Below are 26,814 nucleotides of genomic sequence, written 5' to 3' on the forward strand. Positions count from 1 at the left end.
ATGTTGATTTGAATGAATAAAGAGAATTCAAACTAGCATCGGATAATAAGAAAGTTATGACATTTTAAAGGTTCCACTTATTTTTCACAAAACAGTGATATGCACAAGTCAGTTGCATGCAAATGAGACAGTCAATGATGTCTCTCACTATTTTTTGTAATTGTTTGAATTATTTAATATTTCATCTTTTACGGATTCGACAATAAGGACCAACTTGACTGAGCCATATCAAACAATGTTAATTCCACATGTTTAGGACGGAATTAATCGTTGTTTCACTTGACAATAAGGAGAAAATTAGAATATTTCATATTTAAAATAATAAAATACAAAAAATAGTGAGTGGATGACGTCATCGGTCTCCTCATTTGCATACCAACCAGGATGTGCATATAACTGTTTTGTGAAATAATTTAAAGTAAAACTTTAAAATATCGTAACTTTCTTATTTTACATCCGATTTTGATAAAATTTTCAGTGTTATGTTTGTTGGATTTTTCTCTTTTCATTCAAATCAACTTTTTGTTGGGGTGGACTTGTCCTTTAACTTGAAAACAACATATCCCTGATAGCTTTTAGAATATATCGGTTTTCTTCAGGTATTCCGTGGGTAAAACTTTCCTGTGAAATTTAAATAGAGTTCTGTTGACGAGTTGTATAGTTTGATCAATTTTCTGATGCATTTCAGATGTGAAAGGGTCCTCGGTGAGATAAACACGCGTCTTCCTGCCGTCTTTGCCGAGGGAGGGGCTTGTTGCCAAGGAGGATGGGCGATCTTGAGTTGCGCAGACGATCCGTTCGTGTTCCACCGGTCGATTGAGAAACTCGACCATCTCCGTCAACTTTCGGACGGTCTCGGCTTCGAGATCTTCGTAAAAGATCGGAAGAAATGGTTTCCCACTCTGTATCCAGTGCAGATTCATTAATTTCCAGTTCTTGATTTCTTCATCAACGTATCTCTTCCACTCTGTCAAAAAAGTACAATTTAAAAGGAATGAAAACTAAATTGAAGACGTTATGTTTGCAATGAGCCAGCTGGGTCTCTGCACAAACGGTCTGACGTTTAACAACTTTTCTTTACCAAACGATGTTACAGCTTTTCAAACATTTTGTTCATATCTTCATTACGGCTTAGTCTACTTGTACAGTAACAGGTCTACTGAAGACGGTTTTTCCAAAAGTTTTCATTAAGGATTTCATTTAGATGATTTACATAAAGTCAAGATAAATACAACAAAATTTACAAATCTTCACTTTGTACAGTATATATCAACAAGACATCCCCCCCCACACAAATAACAGATACATGTTATATAAAACTTTGGAAAATGTATGGGTACTCTCCGAATCACGTACAGTTCTCAGATTGAGCCTTCCTAATGAAACCATAATAAAATATGGAACAAATCAAACCTTTTGATGTGAAATATTTGACAGCTTCCTCACGCTTGGCTCCCGAGACGAACATTTGTCTTCGGAAAACTTCGGAAACGATCGATCGGTAAGGATTCCGAATAAGCATGATGGCGCCCTCAAACTTGTCCCTGTCAAGCTTATGGGTCTTGACGCAGATAGTGTCCTTGTTTTTGTAGTCTACGATTCCTCCCAAGAACTCTGTGTTTAATTTTGAGGAAGCAAAGATAAAGAAATTGATCAAATATTCAAATAAAAACGGAATGATAGGAAGCACTTTGTAATTAGAAGGGTGAATGAATAATAAACCATTCAAATGACAACCAAATTATTGATTACAGGCCTATCCGAAATTTGATGAGAATTGAAATGAAATGAATTTTATCACGGGGATCGTGATGGTATGTGGAAATGTGCTTGGGTGGGTTAAGAAGTAGGGAAGGAATGGGAAATGGGACTGTGAAAAGGAATGAGAAAGGAAAAGGGATGGGAATAGGAATGGTAATATGTGTAGCAACGGGAATATGAATAAGATTGGGAACAGGGATGATAATCATAGGAATGAGAATGGAAATAGGAATAGGAATGGGAATGGGATGTGAATAGGAATATGAATGGGAATACAAAATGGGAATACAAATGGGAATGAGAATGGGAATAGGAATGGGATTAGGAATGGGAATGTGAACAGGATGTGAATAGGAATATAAATGGGAATCGGATGTGAATAGGAATAGGAATGGGATTAGGAATGGGAATGTGAACAGGATGTGAATAGGAATATAAATGGGAATCGGATGTGAATAGGAATAGGAATGGGATTAGGAATGGGAATAGGAATGGGAATATGAATGGGAATGGGAATAGGAATGGGATTAGGAATGGGAATGTGAATAGGATAAGAATAGGAATATAAATGGGAATGGTATTAGAAATTGAAATGGAAATGAGAATGGGAATGGAAAGGGGAATACAAACAGGAATGGAAATATGAATGGGAATGCGAATGGGAATAGGAATTGGAACAGGGATCAAAACAGGAATGAGTATGGAAACGAATGGGAATTGGGACAGAATTAGGAATAGAATGGGAACAGGAGCCCGTTGCAGAAAGAGTTGCGTTTAAACGCGCAAGTAAAAAATCAATCGCAAGTCCCAAATGCGCGCTGTTGATTGGTTGAAAATCAAGTTGCGCATGATTTTTAGAGTTGCGATTGATTGCAACTCTTTCTGCAACTGGCCCCAGGGGTCATATAAATAGGAATGAGAATGGAAATGAGAATGTGAAAGGGAATGGGGATGGTAATAGGAAAGAGAAAGTGAATAGTATTGATAATAGGGATAGGAATTGAAATAGAATGGGAACAGGGATGATATTAGGAATGAGAATAGAAATGGGAATACGAAATGGGAATAGGAATGAGAGTAAGAATGGGAATGGAAATGGGAATACGAACGGGGATGGAAATAGGCATGCATATGGGAATTAGATTAAGAGCGGAAATTTGTATGGGAACGTGAAAAGAAATGGGAACAGGGATGATGAGATTAGGAATAAAAATGAGGATAGGGATGGGAAAGAGAATCGGGATTCGATGAGAATGGGAATTCGGATTCGTGGAACGGCTGGGAAGAGATACGGGAATTGGCATGGGAGAATGCATGGGAACTGGGTTTGGATGGCGTTGGATATGGCACTTCCATTATCATGATTAAGATATGAGACATGGGGGGTGTTTCACAAAGATTTAAGTATGACTTAGAGTCGCACTTAAATGTCTAGTTGCGCGCAGTATAAAAGGCATGACAGCATTGGTCAGATCATGCCAAGAGGACGCGCACTACTGCGTATTGATCAATAAGATTGCGCGTACGTTGCATATCATGTACGCGTCGACATTTAAGTGCGACCTAAGTCATACTTAAATCTTTGTGAAACACCCCCCTGGTGAGCGATGGGAAGGAGAGGAATGGGGAATCAGAATCGGAACGTGATACACTACCTCTCTTTGCAACTTTCATTTCCCTTTCACCCTCCCAATAAACACTCCCTGTGTATATTCCTGTCGCTTTCTGAATAAGATGTCGCGTCCATGTATTGCCGGACCGGGGGTACGAAGCCAATGCAATGAGCGGGAGCGAGCCGGGGGTGCCCAGTTTAATGGCGGAACATCTAGCATCTGTAGGAGTAAATATATAGTACTTTGAAATACCATTAAAGAATATACCTACAAGATAATGATGATCAAAATCAAATCTGATAAAAAAAGGTAATGAAGTTATATTCTGAGATCGTTTATAAAAAAAAGGTTTGTGAAAAGAATGTTATACAGAGCTTCCAAGAAAAAAAAATCAACCAACGAAACGAAATAAGAAAAAACAGATATTAGGTCCTCCTGCTCCGGATCTTAATGGTGCCAACCCTGTAATTGATGCACAAAACTGAGGCAAAGGAGACGTCGTTAAACGCCTTTGACTTGGTGTGTTCCATCATGGACCTACTGGTAGGTCCATGGTTCCATGCATGCATAACTAGTATTCGTTAGCAAGCAACCATACATGCATTGCAAAATTACGGACAACCTGACACCTCACTGAGAAGCCTTGGATCTTCTCATGAATTTTTTGAAATTGTTTAATCATAAAGTAAGTTCATGACCGAAATTTATGTTTTATTTACCTGGTACGGACGTCCTATAAACGGACATATAGTTATCTCCTCCGCAGCTGTGATACCTGTCCCCTGTACATTTCACGTCGCAGAGGGCGCTGTCTTCGTACGACAAGAACTGTGATTTTGATGAAAGGTCTGTGCAGTAGCATTCACTACCACGGCTCAGTGATGCGTACGTAAACACCTAGGAGAGAAAAGATGTTATGACGGCGAAGAAAATGTTTTACATTAATGTTCGTGTAAATTTTACTAAAGAATATATCGGATAAAAAAGGGAAGAGGGAAGAAGAAGGTGGAGGTAAAGGTGAAGAAGAAGGAAGATCAAGAAGAAGAAGACAATGGAAGAGGAAACATGAGCTGAAGAAGAAGACAAGACAAATCGAAAAGTGAAAAAATGTCATTAAAGCTTGAATGCAATGCCAAAGATATTTTCTATCAAATATTAAACTCGAAAATTTGACCGTCACGGTTTTATAGACCTTAAGGTATGAAATCAGGAATGGTGTCATCAATGGTTTGATATGGCGTGCGATCAGAAACGAAGACGAGGGAATAAATCAGGCAATCTTGTTCGTTGTGTTATCGTGTTGCTCCGTTAAGGATTCTTTCGAGATCGGTCACTTTGGCAAAAGCGCGAAGAGGGACTATGCGCGACAAACACACACGAACGGCAAACGAACGATTACCGCAGACTAAATAAGAGATGCGAATTCAAACAGATGACCAACGATTTTTCAATTCGTCGGGAAATTTCAAAAATTTTCAAAATTTCCGCGCGAATTTGAATAATCGCAGCTGTTAGTTCAGAAGATGTACAAACCCAAACACGAAGGGTAAATATGATTTAGTATCAGTTACCATTGAAAACGATTTAAAAAAATGCCTTTAGTCATCCATCGCAAGGCATATTTCAGGCTATTCGGTTAGGTGTGAGGGGGCCTTAGGGATTATAAATTGATCTAAACCCCTCTGTGTTTTTTTTTTCTTACTTACCAACTGAATACAAGCGTCAACGCATGCCTCAATTGTGAGTCTGCTGGCTCTGTCTTGCAGGATTAGCTCCCCTGTAATGACGTCTCTCATTGCTTCCGGTTCCGGTCTCTTCACGCATGCGCGGTAAACACCTTGGCTTCCAATCTTCTTCCAAGGGAGCCATGTTTTATTCAATGCTGAAAATGGCAGAAAAAAATTTATGTATCAGAAGGGACCACTTAGGCAGTGAGGTCAACATGGTAATGGGCAAACTAAAACAATAAGATAATGAGGGAACACACCAAGGACTATGTGGCAAAAATCAGTTGAATCCAGAGAGGGTAATGCGATCGAACGAACATTTTTTTTACATTCTTTACATAAAAATTTAATTTTGTGTTAGATTTTGACTTAATATTCAGAAAATATCATATTTTACTTTGTTTTCTTCCCTTTCCCTTCTCTCCCCCTGCCCTTTTTTCTTGGCAGTAGAAGTTTTAGGGGCCACGGTGCGGCCCCAATCCCCCACCCAATCTGTACGCACATGGATATAGGCATAATGTTTATAAAGGATAAAGTGCACTAGAGGCTCTAGCTCTGTAGAGCCATGTAAAGTTGACCATCTGAACGTCTTTTTTGCATGGTTCTCCCCCCCCCCCCTATATTTCCGACTCAACTCTCCTCCCTTCCCCAATACTCAATGTTAATACAATAAATTTCACTTCCTAAAATCCTGAACACCTCTACCGAATCAGGATGAAAATTACTTACACGATACATGTTCTTTTTGTTGACGGCTTATGGTCTTTTCATTGCGAACATCTTTAATTTCGCTGGTCCTCTTTGCAGTGCGTCTCAATGGATCATCAATTGGCTTGTGGTTCAGCAAAATCCCAACGCAGTACCAGAGCAAGACGACGCCGCTGATCAAAAAGAAGCATTCTTTGAAGCGGGAGCGATAACACCGGCAGTTGGGGCGAAAATTCATCTCCCTAAATTGCGAAGTTGATAACTGATATCTGAAAAAAAGATAAAAACATATTTCAGAGCCATTATTAGAAAAAAAAACAATCAATAAAAAACAATGATCAGCCTACGTCACTGTGTAATATGTTTTTTAAATTATGTTTTTATTGTTTTCATAAATAATCAATTACAAGAAATCACATTAATATTTACATAATTAGAAATGATTGTAAACAAAGAAACAAAAATAAAACAAAAACATTGATAAAGAAAAAAAGAAAAAAAGTTACAAGTAACATAATCCAGAACTAACTAAAACAATTGAGTCTGAACACATACGTACAACCAATATATCAGGTAATGAGCCGTGGCAAAATATTAACCTGTACTTGCGGGGTATAAAAAAATGCAACGTGTTTTACAAGTGAACTTCTTCAAAGCTCAAATCTCCATTTTTTTTTAATGTAAAGCGAGCTTGTTTCTTTTTTGGTCATATAGTATTCAGTTTCCCTTTCGGAGATTTGATAAAATTCTTTAAGGATTCAACATTATCTTGGAGTATCACCTCTAAATTTACAAATATATATGTAATATTTCACTGTGTAATATGTTTGTACCAAACTAGCACCAACATATTTGCAGGAGTTTGCATTTATTGTAAATAAAAATGCCGTTAGAAAACACTCCGTCCTTTGGATAGGACGGTAATGACAGTCCCGTGTGTTTGAGAGTAGGGTGTACCTGCCTGGCCGTCCCACGATCCGGAGAGCGTTTTAACATCAACATTTTCATCCGACAGGTTGTCAGATCTCACAATTTTCCTTGATTTTGATTTGCTGAGAGACACGGTTTACTATCGTAAAAAAAAATTGACTTCGTATGCAAGGCATTTTCCATTAAATATTTTTGATAGGCTCTCAAAGGCGGAAGAGGGGGGAGTAGCCTCGAGGGACTCCGTGATGATATTTTGTTTTCAATATTTTGACATGTACTTCTTCGTATATGTCAAAATATTTATTCAAAAAAATATCAAGAAGTCCTCAAGGCAAGGGGGGGGGGCAGGCTGCAAGGTGTGCCATTACCTGGCCAGAATAATCAACAATTTGATTGAGGGCATCAATGGAAAGACAATAGAACAAATTACAAATGTGGCAATTAATGATGGCATAACCATTGAAATCTTGAATGCTTGAGCGCCAAGGCAGCTCAGCTAAAGCCGGGGTAATAATAATAACAGGGTCCGCTGCCGGCTGGTAGAACAGTTTTCGAAACTGAAGTGGCTTCCCTGGGTAAATATACCTATATTATTATTATTAGCTGCATATGTAGGCCCTGAAGAAGTACAAATAAACCCAACATTGTGACAAGATATTACCATTCAAAGGAGAATAATAGGAGAATAATTATTATTATCACCCGTATCAGACATCTGAGCTGGTCATTTACAAAACCGTATTGCCCTACATTTTCTGAATATCGGGAAGGGTAGGTATATTGTTTGTATTTTCCTCGGTCTCAATGTGCGCATTTACTTTGCATGCAGAGACGACGCAAAATATACCTTTGTATTTTCCCTGGTCTCACATCCGGGCATTTGTGGATGCGTATAAAGAGATACGCTTCATAAGGATCCGCGCACCAACAATATACGTCATAATAAAGACAACGCTGGATCCGAGAGCTTGCAAGTACTAGTACGTCATAATGGTAAAGTGCAGAGCCTAGACCGATATTAACATGACACAATAGAACTCTATTTTTTAAAGAAATATCCCCATTATCATGATTTTTGCTCTAGATATCTGATTTGGATGATAATAAAAATATTGACTGGCTCTTCTTTCGGGGAACATCAAATATATTGCCCTTAAAAGACCCATATTGCCCTCGTCTAAAGACTCGGGCCAATATGATTCTTTTGCTGGCAATATATTTGATGTTCCCCTCAAGGCCAGTCAATATTATATAATTATAATTCTTCTTCCTGTAAAGTAAAGTACAGACTGCCGTTGGCAAATCGTACAAGATGTGCTGTCAAGTGCCCGGATGAATAGTGCGAGTAAAAATCTCTACAAAACTATGTGCGGCTAAAAACAGAAGAGGCCTTAAAGAGGCGTAAATATTCATATCTGAATGATACGCGCCTTGAAACCCAAGATAATAACAACATCAGCAACTTAACGAATCTTCCTTTGCAGCACCTCCTGCTTGAAAGACGCGAGGGAGGTGCTGTGAACTATCTTTGCTGGGAGGGAGTTCCATATTCTGATTGCATCAGGAAAGAATGGCTTTTGAATTAAGGTGAAATAAAGGCAAATTGCAAACTAGGTAGGATCAAAGTGATCTAATCGAACTCGGCAATCCAAAGGTACGACTTACCATTTTCTCAAGGCAAATTTATCTTCAAAGCAGGGTTTGAATACGATCTGACGCAAAAATATCTGTCCGATGCAGTGCGTTGTTGCCATACCCTGTCTAGTAGTTGTGCTAACATTACGGTCCTCCTTCCACAGTAGTGATATCCCCATTTTCACATTCCTTAAACTGTTAAAGATGGAAGTAAGAATTTCTGAAGACATGTATAAACACCGCATACATGCTTTCGATTGTACGTGGATTATTGAATACAGACTTAGCGTGCGGGAACAATACCCTGCCCTAGTCACACCCGCAAAAGCGACCCAAGGGGCCAGTTGCAGAAAGAGTTGCAATCAATCGCAACTCTAAAAATCACGCGCAACTTGATATTCAACCAATCAACAGCGCGCATTTGGGACTTACGATGGTTTTGTGACTTGCGTTTGAACGCAACTCTTTCTGCAACGGACCCCAGGCCGATCAAAGCTATTACGTTATTACCAATGTCATACCATCGGTCGGTCTGGAGTCGGTTTCGGTTACAGTCACACCAACGAGACCGACTCCAGACCGATCAAAGCTATTACGTTATTGCCAATGACATACCATCGGTCGGTTTGGACTCGGTTTCGTCGAGTGTGACTGCGCATTGATCAATAGAACGTATAGAAAGCACTGGTAGTTATTGATCGAAGGAATGTATTCAATGCGCCATGCGATCTTCCGTCACTCGATATGCAAAATTCTAGAGTTTGTGCTTCAATAGGCTGATAGATTAGAAACATTCTCCTTTTCTTGAATGAAATGTTTTTGAACGAGGTTTTTTTTTACTAACGGGGGCCGCGGAAGCGGGGGGGGGGGTTTGGGCTGGGGGGATTTCAGCCCCCTACACTTTTTTTCCAAAACCGTGTACAATAAAGTAAAAATAACCACATGCTTGTGATTTTTGCATGGTCAGCCCCCCCCCCCCACTTTGAAAACCGTTCCGCGGCCCCTGACTCAAGCTCGGAGCAAGCTACCAGCCTGATAATTTTAAACTTGCTCGTGTGATAGCCATTTCCCTGGGCGCGTTATTTATATGCAAATCGCACCGTCTTACAGTAATGACGTAATGAACCCAAGATATTTGAAGGCCGGGTACAGGCATGGCATATGTGGGGAAAGTTAATAAGAAATGTTGTGAGCGAGCGAATATGTACATTTTAAATTGAAATTTGATTTTGTGATATGGATCTACTGCTAAATGAAATCATATTTAACGGCTTTTTCCCCCATTTTTTTTTTATCTTGGCCGTTGATTTTTTTTTTTTTTGGGGGGGGGCAGCCCCCCCCCCCTCCTCATTGAGACAATCCATCAATCTACCATTCCATTCGTTCAGCCATCCATCCAACAACCCATTCATCCAATCATCCATCCACCTATCCTTCCTTCCATCCGTCCATCCACCCATCCAATCATCCATACATCCTTCCATCCATCCATCTAACAATACATCCATCCAATCATCCATCTATCCTTCCATCCGTCCATCCATCTACCAATCCTTCCATCCATCCATGCACACATCAATCCATCCATCCCTCCACTCATCCACCCATTCAAATATCCATCCATCCCTCCCTCCATTCATGCGTCCATCCATGCATACAGCAATCCATCCCTCCACTCATCCACCCATTCAAATATCCATCCATTCCTCCCTCCATTCATGCGTCCATCCATGCACACATCAATCAATCACACATCAATTTATCTATCAATATATATGTTTGTCTATCTGTCAGTCTGTCGATCTATCCATCCATCCATCTATCCATCCTTTCATCGTTCCATCTTTCACCCATCCATCAATCCATCCATCATTCCCTCCACTCATCCACCCATTCAAACATCCATCCATCACTCCCTCCATTCATATATCCATCCATACACACATCAATCAATCACACATTAATCTATCTATCACTTCATTCACTCATTCTATCTGTCTGTCAGTCTGTCCATTTATCTATACTTCCATCATTCACCTATCCAGTCATCCATCCATGCGTCCATCGGTTCATCCATCCATCCCTCCACTCATTCATCCATCCATTCATAAATCCATCCATACACACATCAATCGATCCAAACGTCCAGCCATCACTTCATTTATTCATTCACTCTTTGATCCAGTCATTCATTCATTCATCCATCCACCCGTCCATCTATCCCTTCATCCATCCATCCATCCATTCATCCATCCACCCACCCAACCACCCGATCCATCCATCGATATGCCAACACGATGCAAACATAATTATGGTTTTCAGCTCGCGCTTCGCGCTCGCATCATTTGGTTTGTGAAATGGTCATAGTGAATTCCTACGAACAAGCCTTAGAATGCCCCTCTTCAAGTCTGGATTTCAGAAATGTTCAGTTCGCGCTTCGCGCTCGCATCGTTTGGTTATTGAAGTACGTATGGTCCTCTTGAATTCCTACGAACAAGCCTCAGTTAGAATGCCCCTCTGCATGTCTGAATTTAAAACATGTTCAGCTCGCGCTTCGCGCTCACAATATTTGATTAGTGAGATACGTATAACATGTATAGTGTTCATGATTTCAATGACTACAAAAAGTGGTTCTTGTCTTTAGATGTAATTTTAACAAAATTAACAGGCGCTTGGCGCTCGCATTATATAACTATGGTGAGACATGTGCATGTATGCTCTTCATGAATTCCTTAAAAAAAATAGTCACTAAAATGTCCCTGTTTGGGGTCGATATGTACACAAATTCAGCTCACGTTTCGCGCTCGCATTGTTTGATTAATGAGAAAGGTATGTATCATGATATGAAAAAATGTGTTTCTAACGCCTTATTTTTCGGGTGAATACAAACAAATTTTAGTTTTCTTTAATAGCTTTTTAAAACCAAAATTGACTCTAAGTGAGTCAATTTTTGTTGTTTGTTGCTGGTCCCCCCCCCCCACTCTTCGAATGTTGTGACCCACGGTACATCACTGTATACAACTAACATGACTAATAACAGTTAAATGAACCAAGCAAAATAAGCCTATCCGAGGCTTAAATTATTGACGGACACTACTAAAAACATGTAAGGCAATTAACACATCATGTATACTTTTTAAGAACAAGATGTTTATCTTACATTAAACATGTTGAAAGATACGTGCACTGGTTACATGCAGTTCATTATGAATCATATTAACAATTGTAATTATTATTCCCATGGAAACAATGTAGCTTTTAAATACGTTTCTAAGCGCATTTAACTAAAACTACATATCATAAATAAAACATTTATTGATGAGCAGAAGAACACATGTATAACAAATAGAAAAAACTAAGTAGCCCCAATTGGTATTGCACGACTCGAAATGCTTTCGTAGGCATATATACTTCAAACTAGTCAAAGGTTTTTGTGGAAACATTATTCAAATAACAGATGGTACGTACAAAAGTAAGTTTATTTTTCAGGCTTTGGGAGTTATCTGTCCTGGGAGATATAAGTTTTAAAAACAAGTGTAAATGTGACGTCATTAGAATACATCAGTTTTCTTCAGGTATTCAGCAGGTACAACTTTCCTGTGGAATTTAAAGAGTGTTTTGTTGACGAGTTGTATACTTTGGTCAATTTTCTGATGCATTTCAGATGTGAAAGGGTCCTCGGTGAGATAAACACGCGTCTTCCGCCCATGGTTACCAAGGGAGGTACTTGTTGCTAAGGAGGATGGGTGATCTTGAGTTGCGCAGACGATCCGTTCGGGTTCCACCGGTCGATTGAGAAACACGACAATTTCCATCAATTTCCGGACGGTCTCGGCTTCGAGCTCTTCGTAGAACATCGGAAGGAATCGTTTGTGGGTTTGTATCCAATGCATATTCATGGATTTCCAATTTTCGATTGCTTCGTTGACAAATTTATTCCACTCTGTCAGAAAAACGACCAAAAAGAAATAAAAAACAAACAAATTAAATCAAGGAAAATCATGATAAATTGAAGTTTATTTATTAATTTATTTATTTATTTTTCAGTTATTGTTTATTTTTTACTAACATTTCATTCATTTTCTTTAATTTTCTAAATTCGGAATACCAACCTGTTGATTTGAAAAACTTGATCGCTTGTTCGGGTGAGACTTTCGACTCGAAGAGTTGTTTTCGGAAAACTTCGGCAACGATCGCCCGGTACGGATTCCGAATTAACATGATGGCGCCCAGAAACTTCTCTCGGTCATGCATATGAGTCTTGACACAAATTGTACTCTGCTTTTTGTAGTCAACGTTCCCTCCCAAGAAAACTATCGAAGTGAAGTTTGAGAAAAGGAAAATAATTTGGTATCAAAATTAGATTTCATCGTTGTGTTTGGAAATTGAAATAATGCATAATGGAAAGTGGAAAAAATGGAAGTAAAGATGTAAAAGGGAATTGAAAAAAAGAAGTGGATTTTGAATTGAAACAAAAATGAAATTCTTAATATGAATTAGAATAAAGATTCAAAATCAAACTGAAAATTGGAATTTGATTCAGCACAAAATTGAAAATGGACATGACGTGGTGTATCAAATGTCAAATGGAAATTTAAATTGAAATCGAAAACGAAAAATCAAACTGGGTACAAATCGTTATAGCTATAATAGTAATAATTATAACAGGGGACTATTTACAGTGATAAACTAAACCAAACACCCAAACCAACGGTATGGGTGTTTGGTTTGGAACGAAAAGGTGCTAAACACTAAAACCTAATAAGCAATACTGTGTAATTAAACACCGAATATCAAGTAAAATGAATTTACTGATTACCTTTCTTTGAGATTTCCATCTGACTTTCTTTAGCCCAGTAAACACTTCCGGTGTATATTCCTGTAGCTTTCTCAATGAGTTGACGAGTCCATGTATTGCCCGACCGGGGGTATGAAGCTAATGCAATGAGCGGGAATGAACCGGGGGCGCCCAACTCTATGGTAGAACAACGAGCATCTGCAGAGGGACCAAAGCAAATAACAATCATTTAACATACACGGGAGGTGGTGTTTTGGGAGCATCGTATTTTTTTTAAAAGATTAAAACATGTGGAGCGTTGTGGCCCAGTGGATTAGTCTTCTGACTTTGAAACAGAGGGTCGTGGGTTCGAATTCCAGCCATGGCGTAATTTCCTTTAGCAAGAAATGCATCCACACTGCGCTGCATTCGACCCAGGTGAGGTGAATGGGTACCCGGTAGGAAGAAATTCCTTGAATGCTTTGAGCGCCTAGGCAGCCCAGCTAAAGCCTGGGAAATAATAATAGCAGGGCCGCTGGTAGAACAGTTTTCGAAACTGAGGGGCTTCCCTGGGTAAATATACCTATATTATTATTATCATTATTATAATTCGAATGCCCTCGGCTATGCCCGTCGGGCGTGTAAGAACTCTTCCAAAGATATAGCTATTCTTACTAATACCCTCGCTGATGAACACTGTTATGTATTTACACCAGGGTTCCTTTTGACATAAATCTATTTGGTAGGTCCTACTACTATAACTATTTTAATAAAAGAGATGTCGTTTGGGGAACTTGAGCATGCAAGTCATCAGCGTCAGCTATGGGGAATGTGAATGTTCCATTATACTTGCTCCTGCGACAATAATTGTTCTGCTATTGATATGATAATTCAATACACCAAACGACGAATAACCGACTTTAATCATGGATTGATATTATACCTTACCCTAAACCCAATATAGAACTCTATTGCACCCCTTACTCTGATACTATTAACATCTGAGATGAAATAAAACCCAGAATTATTGTCACAGAAGCAAATGACGTGTCGCCAATTTGAAACCATTCGGATGCCAAACACGCAGTGGGTGCTAGAGATTAATACCAGCAGACGTTATGAATTACCACTTGGACTTGCCTTGTGTTAAAGTCATTAGCGAGTCTTCGCAATTGCAACGGCGACGGATTCCCCAACATAGTAGATCTATTGAAAATGCTCTTCAAAGTACAATAAACAGCACCGAACACTGGTATACCGGGACAGAAGATCGTCCTTAGATTCGGAGCTGACGAAAGATTGCAAATATGTCGTTTGTCCAGAATCACGAACAAAACTGCTGTTTTGATTCACCGATTTTCGATAAAGACTGATCTTGTCATGTAGGGTTTTTGATAATAGATTCTCTACGTTCCAGAAAGTGTCCGCGTAGTGATGCGAAAACTCCCTAATATCTCACTTTCCACGGAATGACAGTGGCCCGAAGCTAAGCTGAGCTTGCCGAACAATTTCTCGATGGTGAATCCCCTTAAATAAGTATCTAGGTATTACAAAGTCTGGGCTTCACAAATAATATTCGACTCCCCATGAAAATTAATGACTTTAAGATTTCCGAGCCCGTGGATTCGTTACCTGGTACAGACGTCCTGTAAACAGACATATAGTTGTCACCTCCGCAGTTGTGATACCTATCCCCTGTACATCTCACATCGCAGAGGGCGCTGTCTACGTACGACAAGAACTGTGACTTCATAGAAACATCGGTGCAGTAGCATTCACGACCACGGCTCAGTGCTGCGTATGTGAACACCTATATGAAAGATAACATTTGAAATTGAAAGAAACTTGAAATGATTTCATGGATTTATCATATGAGTGGCGTATCCACAGATACTCGACGTGCCATCACTACATTTTCGTATTCTTCCATAAACGGAGGTCAGTCATCTTACAAGTTGTTAGATCTGGCAACTTCCCTGAAGCAGTTTCTATGGTAACTGTCGACTAAAACATCAGACAACTCCTATCATGAAACGTTCTTCTGGAGTACTTCTCCTACCGACGCTGGCCGGCGGCAGGACGGTGGCGGGTTTGTGTCCATTTGGTTGTTCTATCATCATTTTCCTTCTCTAACAACTGCATAACATCGGACGGTAACGACTCCGGAGAAGGAGAAACGAAGAACAAAACAGGGCACATACTCAGGCCTTTGGTCTTCGTAGTAGGATCCATTTTCAGTCCATGGAGGTGTGTTTGCATCTCCTTTTTATAAGTAACCTATGATAAATGGATAGGATGATGACGATGACGTTTTCTCCATGAATTTAGCCAAGTGGCCACAAACGGGAAAACAAATTGTGAAATGCGTATGTGTGTGCGCGTGTGTGTGGGGGGGTACCCACATGATGAAAAAATAACGATATCTGCATGTGACAGGAAATTAAAATATTAAATTATCTTCATGTCTTTCATATTTTAGTAGTATTTTCTAACTCACCAACTGAATACAAGCTTCGATACAGGCCTCAATCGTGAGTTTGTCAGCTGTATCTTGAAGGATATGCTGCCCCGTGATGACCTCTCTCATTGCTTCCGGTTCCGGTCTCTTCACACATGCGCGGTAAACGCCAGGACTGTCTATCTTGTCCCAAGTCAACCATGTTTTATTCAAAGCTGAAAAAACATAAAAATATATAAAAATTAAAAAAAATAAACATATTATGATGAAAGTGCTTAAAATTACCTTTGGCAAACTGGCACTAGGCACACAATCTTGGTTTTTCGAAACACAATAATGGTCTGATCTTCAGCCTAACATACGCTGCAAGGGATTGGGGAAACAAGAAAGTTGTAGATATGAAAATTGTTCAAGATCCGATCATGCCAATTGTGGCCTTAAGTGTGAATTGTCTGCAGACTAGTTTCACTCATCACTGGAGTGACGTCATTAATTCGCTGACCGCTTAGACATGTTAGATAACTCGTATGACGATTAATTTAAAAGCTGACATTTTTATTTGTTTTGAATTGTTTTTATACTCACATGACACGTATTCTTCCTTTTGCTGCGTTGTCTTTTCTTCTTCATTATCTTCAATTTCGCTGCTCCTCTCTGCAGTTTGTCTGTACGCTTTATCTGGTAACGGCAACCGACCATCCATCGGATCTAAATTTAGGTAGGTCCCAACGAAGTATCCGAGCATGAAGAATACGCTGACTGCAAGAAAAACCTCTCGGAAACGGAAAGGCCCACAGTATGGAAAGCATCGTCGATTGCAGCGAAAATTCATCTCATCAACCCCCATATGAGATCTAAAATGAAGCGAAGCAGAAAAGACGTTACCGTCAAAATATCATGGCGACGTCCAGGATGCGATATTTTTGTCAGTACGTGTGCATCCGACGAGAGAGGGCAGTGTGATTGACAAAATAATAGGCTAGGGGGGGGGGCTATGAACCAGATTACATATCTTGGACTTCAGAGGCTTGCCTCAATTTATATTTTTTCAACAAAAAATCTCTGAAATCGTTCTAGGTGAGACTTGATCCTGCGTCACTGAACTCGACGGTAGAATTGGCTTACTGATTGAGCCACACCAAACGAGGGTCAGAAATCACGATATATCGTTGCGTTTCCTTTCCGTGAATATTCATGAGGCGTAGTCTGACTAAATAAACCCTATTATACCGTCGTTCACACTGCCCTCTCGCGTCGGGTGCATAAGTACTGACGAAAATAAAAATTGCGTCCTGCCGGATAGTCTGTACTAAAGGTTCACTCTAACGATAAGTAATTTTTAATAAATAGATAAAATCTATGCCAGCAGCTGCTCCGTTTTTTCATTGAAACATTTCCAACGTTTACCAATGACTTAAACTATTTTCATAATAGTTCTAAGCACGGTATGATAAGATTGAAAAATGTATTCACTAAAAAAGAAACACACATTTTCATCTTTTAATGTTGCTTTATGTATGCTTTAGGAAGCTGCTCGCATTCTACGTCGCAAAATCAAAACTTCGAAGTTCCGCTACTTGATGATTCTTTGACGGATTTTCACCAAACCAAACCTTTATAAATATGTTTCCTTTATATTTCTATTTTTTAATAAAACCTAACATGATATCGGGTGACCCCCCCCCCCCGCCCTCCTATGGTAGAGTGCAACTAAAAATAAACCAATGTGACATTACGAAACCTTAGTAAACGTATTATCAAGAGCAAAAACTTTGAGAGGACAGGTTTTTATACAGGGTAACGATTTCTGAAAAGTTGAACAACAGCGAGCAAACCTATGCAATCATTCTGATGTCGGATTTTTTTTTATCTTTCAGATTTAGTTCCAAAATTTGTTTTTTATTATTCGTTGATGTTATTGTTTTTTTATGTATGAGAGGAAAGAAGAATTATAGAAGCAGCATAACATTAGACTTAATAAAATGATGTCGTAATGGTAAGATATGAAAGTAAACTCGAAGCAAACTAAAGGTCTGAAAAAATGAGATAGTGAATAAGTTATCAACTTTATTTTCCTCCATTTTTTGGTAGGGGGTGTCGTCTAATCCCCCTTGAAAAAAATATATCATAGGCCACATCAATACATTTTCAATTTTCCACAACATTGATAACAAAGAATATCAGCGAGCTAGGCCGGTGGTTCCACATCTCGACACCTCTCGTGAAATATACATTTAACTTAATATCAATATGAATTTAACGGTGGATATAATGATTTCAACACGTTTCAGAAACAAATTAAAAAGATTATTTCACTTACCATAAGTGCGATATAAATTACTATCCCCCAACGATACGCATGCAATCCAAATGCGGTATATAGAAGGATGTTTTGCCACGTTTATGATAGCACACCGATCTACTTCGTCGAAAGATCCTTAACGTTGCCCTTTCCAGAATGTATTCTCGAATTAAGTGGAAAATACACAAACTTTGAGGAGACTCGATAGTTTGATAAACATCCCATGTTTGTCAATTACAGAGCGGTTTAATCCAAATACAGACCCTATTTACCTCTTGCTAGCATGCCAAAGAGTGTAATCGGTTGTTCTTGTATTTATTCATTGATATGCAAATGAGGTTGATGCTGGCTATTGATTTTGTAAGGGCATGGGGACAACGTGGAGGCATGGGGGGTGGCGATACGTATGGGGGCGCGGAATGGAGGTGGTGTATAGGGCATGTGAAGGTGGGGGTGTACGTCTGGGGCACGGCCCGGGGGGGGGGGGCGTGCACTCGATTTTTTTTAAAAGGTAGTTTTGAAAGACTGGCCAATAGTCAATTGCAGGGTCATACGTATTTAGGGTATGTTTTTCCCCAAAGCTTTTTCCTGGGGTCATATTCTGGCGACGACTTGTTTAAAAACTTGTTTAGGGGGTTATTTTGCACACAGAAAAGGCTCGTTTAGGGGGTGTTTAGAAATTGGCCACGCGCGTATACAGCAATATTTTGACTGGAGGTGTGTATTTTGTAATGGCATGGTATACAAAGAGGCATTGGGGGATACGTATGGGGGAATCGAGTTGACGTATTTGGTAAATTGCCACTAGGTCTACACCAACTTGGTTTACTTTCCGTTTGGTCTCATCCCAAATAGTCTAAACCTAGTCTGCGTTCACAGAATCATATTTGACAATTTAACCGATTATACCATATATACCGTGAAGACTAGTCTCCGAACATTGTGTCTGTGTCAAATGAGAGCCAGTCACAGTACATAGTGAATCTAGTCTCATTACTTCAGACTCTGAGTTATGCACTGTGTGAATTGCGAAAACCATGGGTCTGTGCCTACAGACTAGTCTTATCCTAGTTCGTCTACTAATTTTGATAAAATTGTCATTTAGCAATAAAGGACAGCACTAACCTAGTCTACCTACATCTGCAGTGTGTGTACCTCAGCTGATTCAACGAGTCTGCATAGCAGACTAGGTCTACTGAGGCTGCTACGCTCGCCCTTTCAGGCTGGTTTGCTTAGCAAACCAGTAGCAGATCTCACCTCACGAGCCATTCAGAGTCTGCATAGCAGACTAGCACTAACCCGAGTGAGGTATGTTGTAATGTTAGGAAAGTAGAGTTAGACAAACAGTGGCGGCATCATGCAACGGGTGGGCACGGGGGCATTTGCCCCCCCCCCCAAGAACTTTTGCTGGAAAAATGTGCAGAGTAAATGCTATCACCATGATCACTGTAAGCATCCTACTTAAGCTGTAAAGTGCCCCAAAACAACATTTTAATCTTTTCAAATTTTGAACATTTTCTCACTCAGTCAATGTCACCAAGGTCATTATACAAACTTCAAAATTTCGATGGCGCTTCGCGCTCACAGCGGCTGTTGATAGAGATTAATATATTATTTTTTATTTTATGTTTTAGCGAGATACGCATGTTCATGATTACAAAAAAGGGCTGAATATTAAAAAAAAATCAGCTCGCGCTACGCGCTCTCATCTTTCTTTTTTTTTTATTTTTGGGTGTTAGTTAACATCATTTCAATGGTTACAAAAAGTATTCATAACGTCCAGTTTTCATCTAAGGATGTTGAAACTTTTTCTACTAGTGCTTCGCGCTCGCATTATTTATTTGTTGAGAATAGATATCACCTTAATGAGAACCTGCAACCAGTCATGCCTACCTTTAAAATTCTTAGCTGTGAATTCGCGCTCGACTTTGTGAAACAAGAAAAAATGTGTCCGCCTCTGCCAGCTACAATGTTCGTTTAGTTTAAAAATCCTTAATGTAACTCTTTTTTACCCCTGTATAATTATCATGATGGCATCCAGGTCGTCCTGCCCGGTTGCCCCCCCCCCCACACCATCAAATCAAAATACTGGCCCTTGTGCCTTCGATCCCCCACCCTCTCCCGCACCGCACATGGATACACAACTCACATCTACGCGGACACAAGAGGATCCACAGTCACCAACATGATCAATGAAGGTAACCCCTTAATCTTACACCGACACTAATCAATACTTCGTTCTTTTCTTACCCATCCCTCAAATCGATATTCTATCTTTAAGTCTAAACGTCTTCCTACCAGGTAATCCTTTATACACGGTCCACTGTACCACAGCTGTGGCTTGTAGTATTACACGTTCAGATATTTATGGCGGCAATATTTTGTAAAGGTTTGACCTAAAAACAGTGGAGCACATTACTTCCTCTGCATTTTTATTCGCATCACTGCAATGATTGTTAAAAAACTGCTTCCCGCCTCAGTATAGCAGTATCACTTTCATGAAGTACAAGTGATCTTGGAATAGAGGATTCGAATACACAAAGATGGATCTGTGAAGTGCGGGCTTATCCCAGTACGGTAATTTAATAATTTTAGGACTGCAGGAGCTTGACATTGAGGTAACAAAGACAGAATTATTGATATCGACATGATTGAAACGAGTAAGGAGAAGTCGACGTCGCCTACGGCGATGACGAGAGAGCGAATGTAAGTCATGATGTCAGATCGTATCTTTGTAATGTTTGTGGCCAGGAAGTCTCATTTTATATACAAAAATGATAAAGGTGCGTTATTGCTATACCATGCATGGTTAATCATCAAAACAAATTTGTTTTCTATCTAATTCTGTCTTAAGAATGATGATGGTGATCGTCATCATTTTCATTGTAGTTTTCATTATACAAGTATTTGTAATTACCATTGAAGTGATTATTAGGATCATTCTGTCGTCATTATTCTATCTCAATATATTTTGACATTGTATTCATTATCATGATTAATTACATTATAATTGTCATTTTCACCAATATCATCATCATTATCATCACCATCATCATCATTAACATCATCATCGTCATCATCGTCATCATCACCATCATCATCATTAATATCATCATCATCGTCGTTGTCATCATCATCACCATCATCACCATTGATATTGTCATCATCATCCTCATTATCATCATCGTTTCCATATCCTCATCTTCATCATCATGAACATGATTTATCATCTTTCTCATCATCGCCACCGTCATTATCCTCTTCCTCGTCACCATCTTCCAGAATATGTCTCAAGGTATGGATACCCCTCGGCGTCGTCGTCATGGTGGTCGTCGAAGTCCTCTTCGGTCTGCTGATCGTGGCTAAGCTCCCGTTGGGTGTCGAGCTAAGTGGTAGGATGACGAGATGGATGAAGGCCCCCGAGCCCACCAGTCCACAACCTGTCTCTGGTAAAACATTACTCAGTTATCTATCCACTTTTTTGCGTACGGAAACTTTTCACAAATTCACCATAAGTGTGCACAAACGGCTTTGATATTATTTTAAGAAATGCAAAAGTGCCCCAAGATAAGCTCGGTCGTTTCCCTCCCTCTGTTGATTTTTTTGTTTTCATAATTGTTTTTAATCCCCCCCTCCTGAAAAAAAAATCTGCCTGCTGCTATGGATCCATCCACCACTTCAACAACTCTCTATTTTATTTCCTTTCCCTTTTTTTCTTGCGGACATGGCATTATTGTTTTTCATCAGGGGCGGGGGGCAATTGCTACCAACCTTCGTCTCTCAATTTTTAGGCGCGATTGATATTTAATTCTTTATATTTTAGTAATTCCTACCAATCTGTGTTGCTATTGTAATATAAATATTAAGGTAAATAAAATTCATCAACTATGAAATCTGGATTTCATTCCACTTTATGTAAATTTTTGTGATGTTCATGGTATTAAATTGTCGTTGTAAGTTATTGTATTCCTGTCATATAAATAAAGAAGTTCATGTATTATAATCATCGCCAATCATTACAATTTCTTGCATGATATTGTTTTGTGCTATCAAGTTAATTCGTGTCAAATATAGTCTTCCTTCGCAATATAAAATTTCCATCCACTACACCAGGATCGGATCCAGGATTTTCCACAGGGGGGGGGGGGGCAAATTTTTCGGAGGATTATTTTGACAAGCCCCCAAAAAAGGTTTTCAACCACAAATTAAGGATATTTCGTACCCGAAAATTTAACAGAGGGGGCATATAACTGTTTTAATGGCCTTTTTACATTACAAATTTTAAATTTGCTTCTCAAGGGGGGGGGGGACACGTGCCACACCTGCACTACACATTCATTTCCTAATGACAGAATATCGGTTCTCGACCTATAGTTCTATAGTATTATTGGTAGACAGGAATGCAATGTCCGGCTATTTATATTCGAGAGCGCTTTTACAGAATTTCTAAAGAATCGTTTCTGTCATATAGAATGATATACAAATTTCTTTGTAAAGCTGGTAGGTGTTTCATAAAGCTGTGCGTAAGATACGAATGACTTCACAAACTACTGGTGATCCTTCTTTGCGCTGTGTAATATCCCTATGTAATTGAGTTAGGACACAAGATCATGTTCCTGTCGTGCGTACAGTCGTTCGTAACTTTACGACCAGCTTTATAAAACCCCCATTTGAATAATTATACCTAGGCCTATATATTTGGTTTTATCATTTTCTAACCATCATCGATACCGTGTTATCATTTTTCTTTTTTTTTATTTGACCCCCCCCCCCTATTTTGATTCAGCATGCGACAAGATTATTTTTCGGCCCTTTCAGTCTCTGACCTCGGTGGCTCTGGTCAGCTATCCGCAGTCGGGCAATGCTTGGACAAGACATCTGATTGAGAAAGCTACAGGAATCTATACAGGTACTACATATAGTTCGGAAAAGAACAACGCCAAAATATCAAAACGTAAGTAGAAACAGCGGCGAATCCCCCTCCCCCCCTCACCTTTACCGACCCTTGCCTCGCGTCGGGGGAGGAGGTCGATTGGAGTCACGACTCCTATTTTTTGTCTTGTCAGAATTTTGAAAAAGAAAAGTAGGCTCCTCTTTTGTGGCACCTATAATATTGCTACATAAATTGTAGAATATGTATTTGTTAGGATCCACAGATAGAGTATAAGTATGAATGTCAGTGCCTTATCAAGTTCAAGTACAAGTACCAAAACAAAACCTGATATTTGGATTAAAAATGTCTAAATTGAAATAATGTCAGTAAAAGTCAGTTGAGTTGTGGAATTTTGTGGTTACAAAGTCCCTTCCCCTAAGGTATATTACAACGATAACTCAATAGAATGAAGTTGATATAACATAGTTTACCTGAAAAATGATTGCAAAGAAGTAAAGTACATTTCTTCTTCAAATTGCCAAAGTTAGGAATATAAGTCTTAAAGAAATGAGCCAATTAATTCGATGCAATTTCATTAATTCCAACTAATGATTATAGTACTGGAACAATGTTATAAAAATGCAATTAGTAATTATTAGTTGATAATAATTAGTTGTCATCATTTATATATTGAATATTCCAGATTTTCCAGGGAATAAAGTAGATTACAGGGCAGGTCGGGTTATCTGCGCCAAGACCCACCGGTACGAACCGAGACACATCCGGGAATTCGAAGCTGCCATATTATTATTACGTCATCCTTTCCAGTCGATCCTTTCCGAAGCTTACCGACAGCATATCTTGAAGCCGACGATGACCGAAACAGAAAGGGATACTGCACTCAAGAGTCACAGTAAGCTAAGAAAGTCTCTTCCCCCTAGGGAGGGGACGGGGTAGTGTCCCCCACACTGTAAAAACTGTCGGTGTTAAAACTGACACCAATTGGTGTTAATAGAGGATCACACCCTGAGGTGTTAAAATAACACCCTAGAGATTGAACATAACACCAAAGAGTGTTCATGTAACAAACATAGGTGTTGTAATAACACCTATAGGTGTAAAACTAACACCACCAATTTAACACTGGTGTAAAATAACTGGTGTGGTCCTCTATGTACACCGGTTAACATCACAGTTTTTGCTGTGCACCCCATATGCACGTCAATACACTGCACCATTAAAACAAACTACTCAAAATGAATCGCATTCCATGGATTTTTTTCACTGTCTACGATACCCCTGCAACCCCTCCATGCCAACATAAGTAGCGCATCTAATTTTGTCTGAAGGAGAGCAGCAATAGACATTTCTACTTCGATCGATTAACAGGCTTAGTCCTACAACATCGTTGGACTAAACTAAACTAAAAACTATGCTGATGCACCCCCCCACCCCCCGTTTAGCACTAGGCCACATATTTCTTCAGATATCAGCTTGACTTACATAACCATACTACGCCTCAAAGAATCTTTAAGGACACTACACTATACAGCCTACCTTAAAAAGGCTTATATAAAAATATATGCTGATGCTCTCATTGATTTTTAATCTATTATTTTACATTTTGTATATCAAAAACAGGATTCAGGGCCTTTGTCCAGGGTGAAAGTTTACGCTGGAGAAACATCGCCCTGAGGTGGCTGGAACTTGCCAGGAGCACCTACGTCATACACTATTCGGATCTGATGTCGAACCCGAATCAAACCCTCGAGAAACTGGTCCGGTATCTGAACATCCCGGTTCGACAGGACCGGCTGGAGTGCGCCCTCACGCAGTATCCGCCACTGTTGACGGGTGAAGAAAGGACAGAAAGATTGCACCGTCAAAGGGTGTACATGACCGAGATCCCTTACACGCAGATGCTGGAGAGTACAGTCATGGAGTATGTGGTAGATGTGAATATCAGTCTTATGATGAACAGACAGAAGCCGTTTCCATGGAACTTCACCCTCGATTGGTACTAAACCAACAACCGAATAAACAGTTTTAAGGTTTAAGAGAAATTGCATCACCAAATGACCGACAGTCGTTACACGCAGATATTAGAGAGCACAGTCATGGAATACATAGTGAAAGTGAAAATCAGTCTTATGATGAACAGACAGAAGCCGTTTCCTTGGAACTTCACCCTTGATTGGGACTAAACAGATGAGGAAATAACTTTTTGCAATCCAGTGTTGACGCCCTCTAAGTTCGTCGGGATTCTTGCTGAACGACCCGAAGGCAATGACAAATGCCACCCGCTTGCATGTCTTGACATCGGTTGCTTCAATTAGGTCCTGAGATTGTTTTACCCGGAAACTAATCCCGCAACTAATGCATTGGGCATACAACCGATGAGCGTATTGTCAGGAAAAGACACAATTTTGCAACATAGGAATGACTAGGTCCTCACCAAAATCTGTAACCATTGTCCACATCAAAATAAATTTTGGACCATTGATTGAGGATTGTTGGAAAATCATAAATCGATCATGGACATTTTTTTTAATCATGATGATGATCAGAAGAATCTCAGCGGAGATATTGATGAAAAGATCAATGACTGTATTCGTTGATAAACCATGTAAACAGAAGATAGAAAACAAATATAGAATCATCGTTGGCCAACATGATCTGGGGTTCCTAAATCCGAGATCAGAACAATATGCAAGATCAAAATCCAGGGTTGCTGACCTAAGACATTCGCAAAAATACAAACAAATCGATTGACTATTTTTCAGTAAGAAAAATAGTCAATAATTTTCACTGAGTAGTTTGGTCTGATTCAAATGAATACAAGGATGTTGAAGTTCAATTTCTTTTTTTTATTAAAAAAAATCTTTATTCAATTAAACTTATAGTTGACATGATATATTCTCCATTTTGCAGCAAGATTCTTGTGAGTCTTTATTTTTGCTCTTTGGTGAAGAGACGACTGCATTAGACAGGCTCGGTTCTATACTATTAAAGGGATGGTCTGGGTTGAAAATATTTATATCTAAATAAATAAAGTAAAATTCACAGAGCAAAATGCATCAAAATTGGATAACAAATAACGAAGTTAAAAATTTATCAATATTTTTCTAAAACAGTATTATGCACATCGTCATGAATATTCATTGTGTGGGCTGATGATGTCACATCCCCACTTTCCTTTTTCTTATGTTATTACATGAAATCCTAAATATTTCACTTTTTTCATACATGACATGGTGTGTCTCCATTGAGATGAAATAAGTTGCGGCAGTAAATAAATAATGCACTTAATCAATTGTCAATCAAATTGTTTTAGTTCTTGGTAGAAATAAACAAAATTTCATATAATAAGATACAAAAGAACAAGTGGAGCTATGACATCACTAGCCCATCTAATGAATATTCATAACGACATGGCTTTGGCTGTTTTACCGGAATAATGCAAATCTTTAAAATTGAATAATTTTGTTATGTGTTATCCGATTTTGGTCAAATTTTCAGCATTTTGCTTCATGAATTTTACTCTATTTATTGAAATATAAATATCCCAGCCTGGATCATCCCTTTAAATGGGTACTATAGGTTAAGAACCATATGATTTTGAACATAAAGAAAAATGAGACAAAAAAACACTGCCAAAATTGATAAAAATCGGACAAGGAATGATGAAATCATGACAGATTTGCATTGTTTTGGTGAACAGTCCTATGCATGCATGCCCTCATGAATATTCATCGAGCAAGTTGATGATGTCATATCCCCACTTGTTCTTTTGTTTATTCTAATTTGATACTTCAAGAATGTAAAAACAAATGGATTGACAACTGATTTCATGAAGTAGATATTTATTACTGCAACTAATTTCACTAGAAGGAACCCATATCAGACACACATGTATGAAAAAATAAAATAGTTATGATTCCATGTAGTAATATTTAGAAAAGGAAAGGTGCACATAACTGTTTTCACAAAATATTACTAAACTTTAACCCTATCTAGGCCGGGGGGAGGG

The 26,814-nt window shown here is 39.0% G+C and overlaps 3 protein-coding genes across 3 annotated transcripts; 1 reads left to right on the top strand and 2 right to left on the bottom strand.

Annotated features, from left to right (window-relative positions):
* Positions 1 to 473: 473 nt before the first annotated feature.
* On the bottom strand, positions 474 to 8,672 carry LOC121422127 (WSC domain-containing protein 1-like). Its single transcript, XM_041616967.1, has 7 exons — positions 8,405 to 8,672; positions 5,831 to 6,078; positions 5,081 to 5,256; positions 4,094 to 4,271; positions 3,417 to 3,593; positions 1,414 to 1,614; positions 474 to 967 (listed from the first exon to the last, which is right to left on the bottom strand). Exons 2-7 carry the CDS (start codon positions 6,045 to 6,047, stop codon positions 576 to 578), a joined length of 1,341 nt encoding a protein of 446 aa, XP_041472901.1. The 5' UTR covers positions 6,048 to 6,078; positions 8,405 to 8,672; the 3' UTR covers positions 474 to 575.
* A 2,832-nt stretch (positions 8,673 to 11,504) lies between these two features.
* On the bottom strand, positions 11,505 to 18,231 carry LOC121421637 (WSC domain-containing protein 2-like). Its single transcript, XM_041616404.1, has 7 exons — positions 17,930 to 18,231; positions 16,195 to 16,463; positions 15,649 to 15,824; positions 14,784 to 14,961; positions 13,194 to 13,370; positions 12,487 to 12,687; positions 11,505 to 12,317 (listed from the first exon to the last, which is right to left on the bottom strand). The coding sequence occupies exons 2-7, from the start codon at positions 16,454 to 16,456 to the stop codon at positions 11,926 to 11,928; spliced, it is 1,386 nt and encodes a 461-aa protein (XP_041472338.1). The 5' UTR covers positions 16,457 to 16,463; positions 17,930 to 18,231; the 3' UTR covers positions 11,505 to 11,925.
* A 2,121-nt stretch (positions 18,232 to 20,352) lies between these two features.
* LOC121421340 (WSC domain-containing protein 1-like) lies at positions 20,353 to 25,407 on the top strand. The gene is made up of 5 exons (XM_041616028.1): positions 20,353 to 20,617; positions 21,194 to 21,360; positions 22,698 to 22,865; positions 23,488 to 23,697; positions 24,426 to 25,407. The coding sequence occupies exons 1-5, from the start codon at positions 20,559 to 20,561 to the stop codon at positions 24,806 to 24,808; spliced, it is 987 nt and encodes a 328-aa protein (XP_041471962.1). The 5' UTR covers positions 20,353 to 20,558; the 3' UTR covers positions 24,809 to 25,407.
* Positions 25,408 to 26,814: the final 1,407 nt, after the last annotated feature.

The sequence above is a fragment of the Lytechinus variegatus genome, chromosome 9 (assembly GCF_018143015.1).
Source record: "Lytechinus variegatus isolate NC3 chromosome 9, Lvar_3.0, whole genome shotgun sequence".
Lineage (NCBI taxonomy): Eukaryota > Metazoa > Echinodermata > Echinoidea > Temnopleuroida > Toxopneustidae > Lytechinus > Lytechinus variegatus.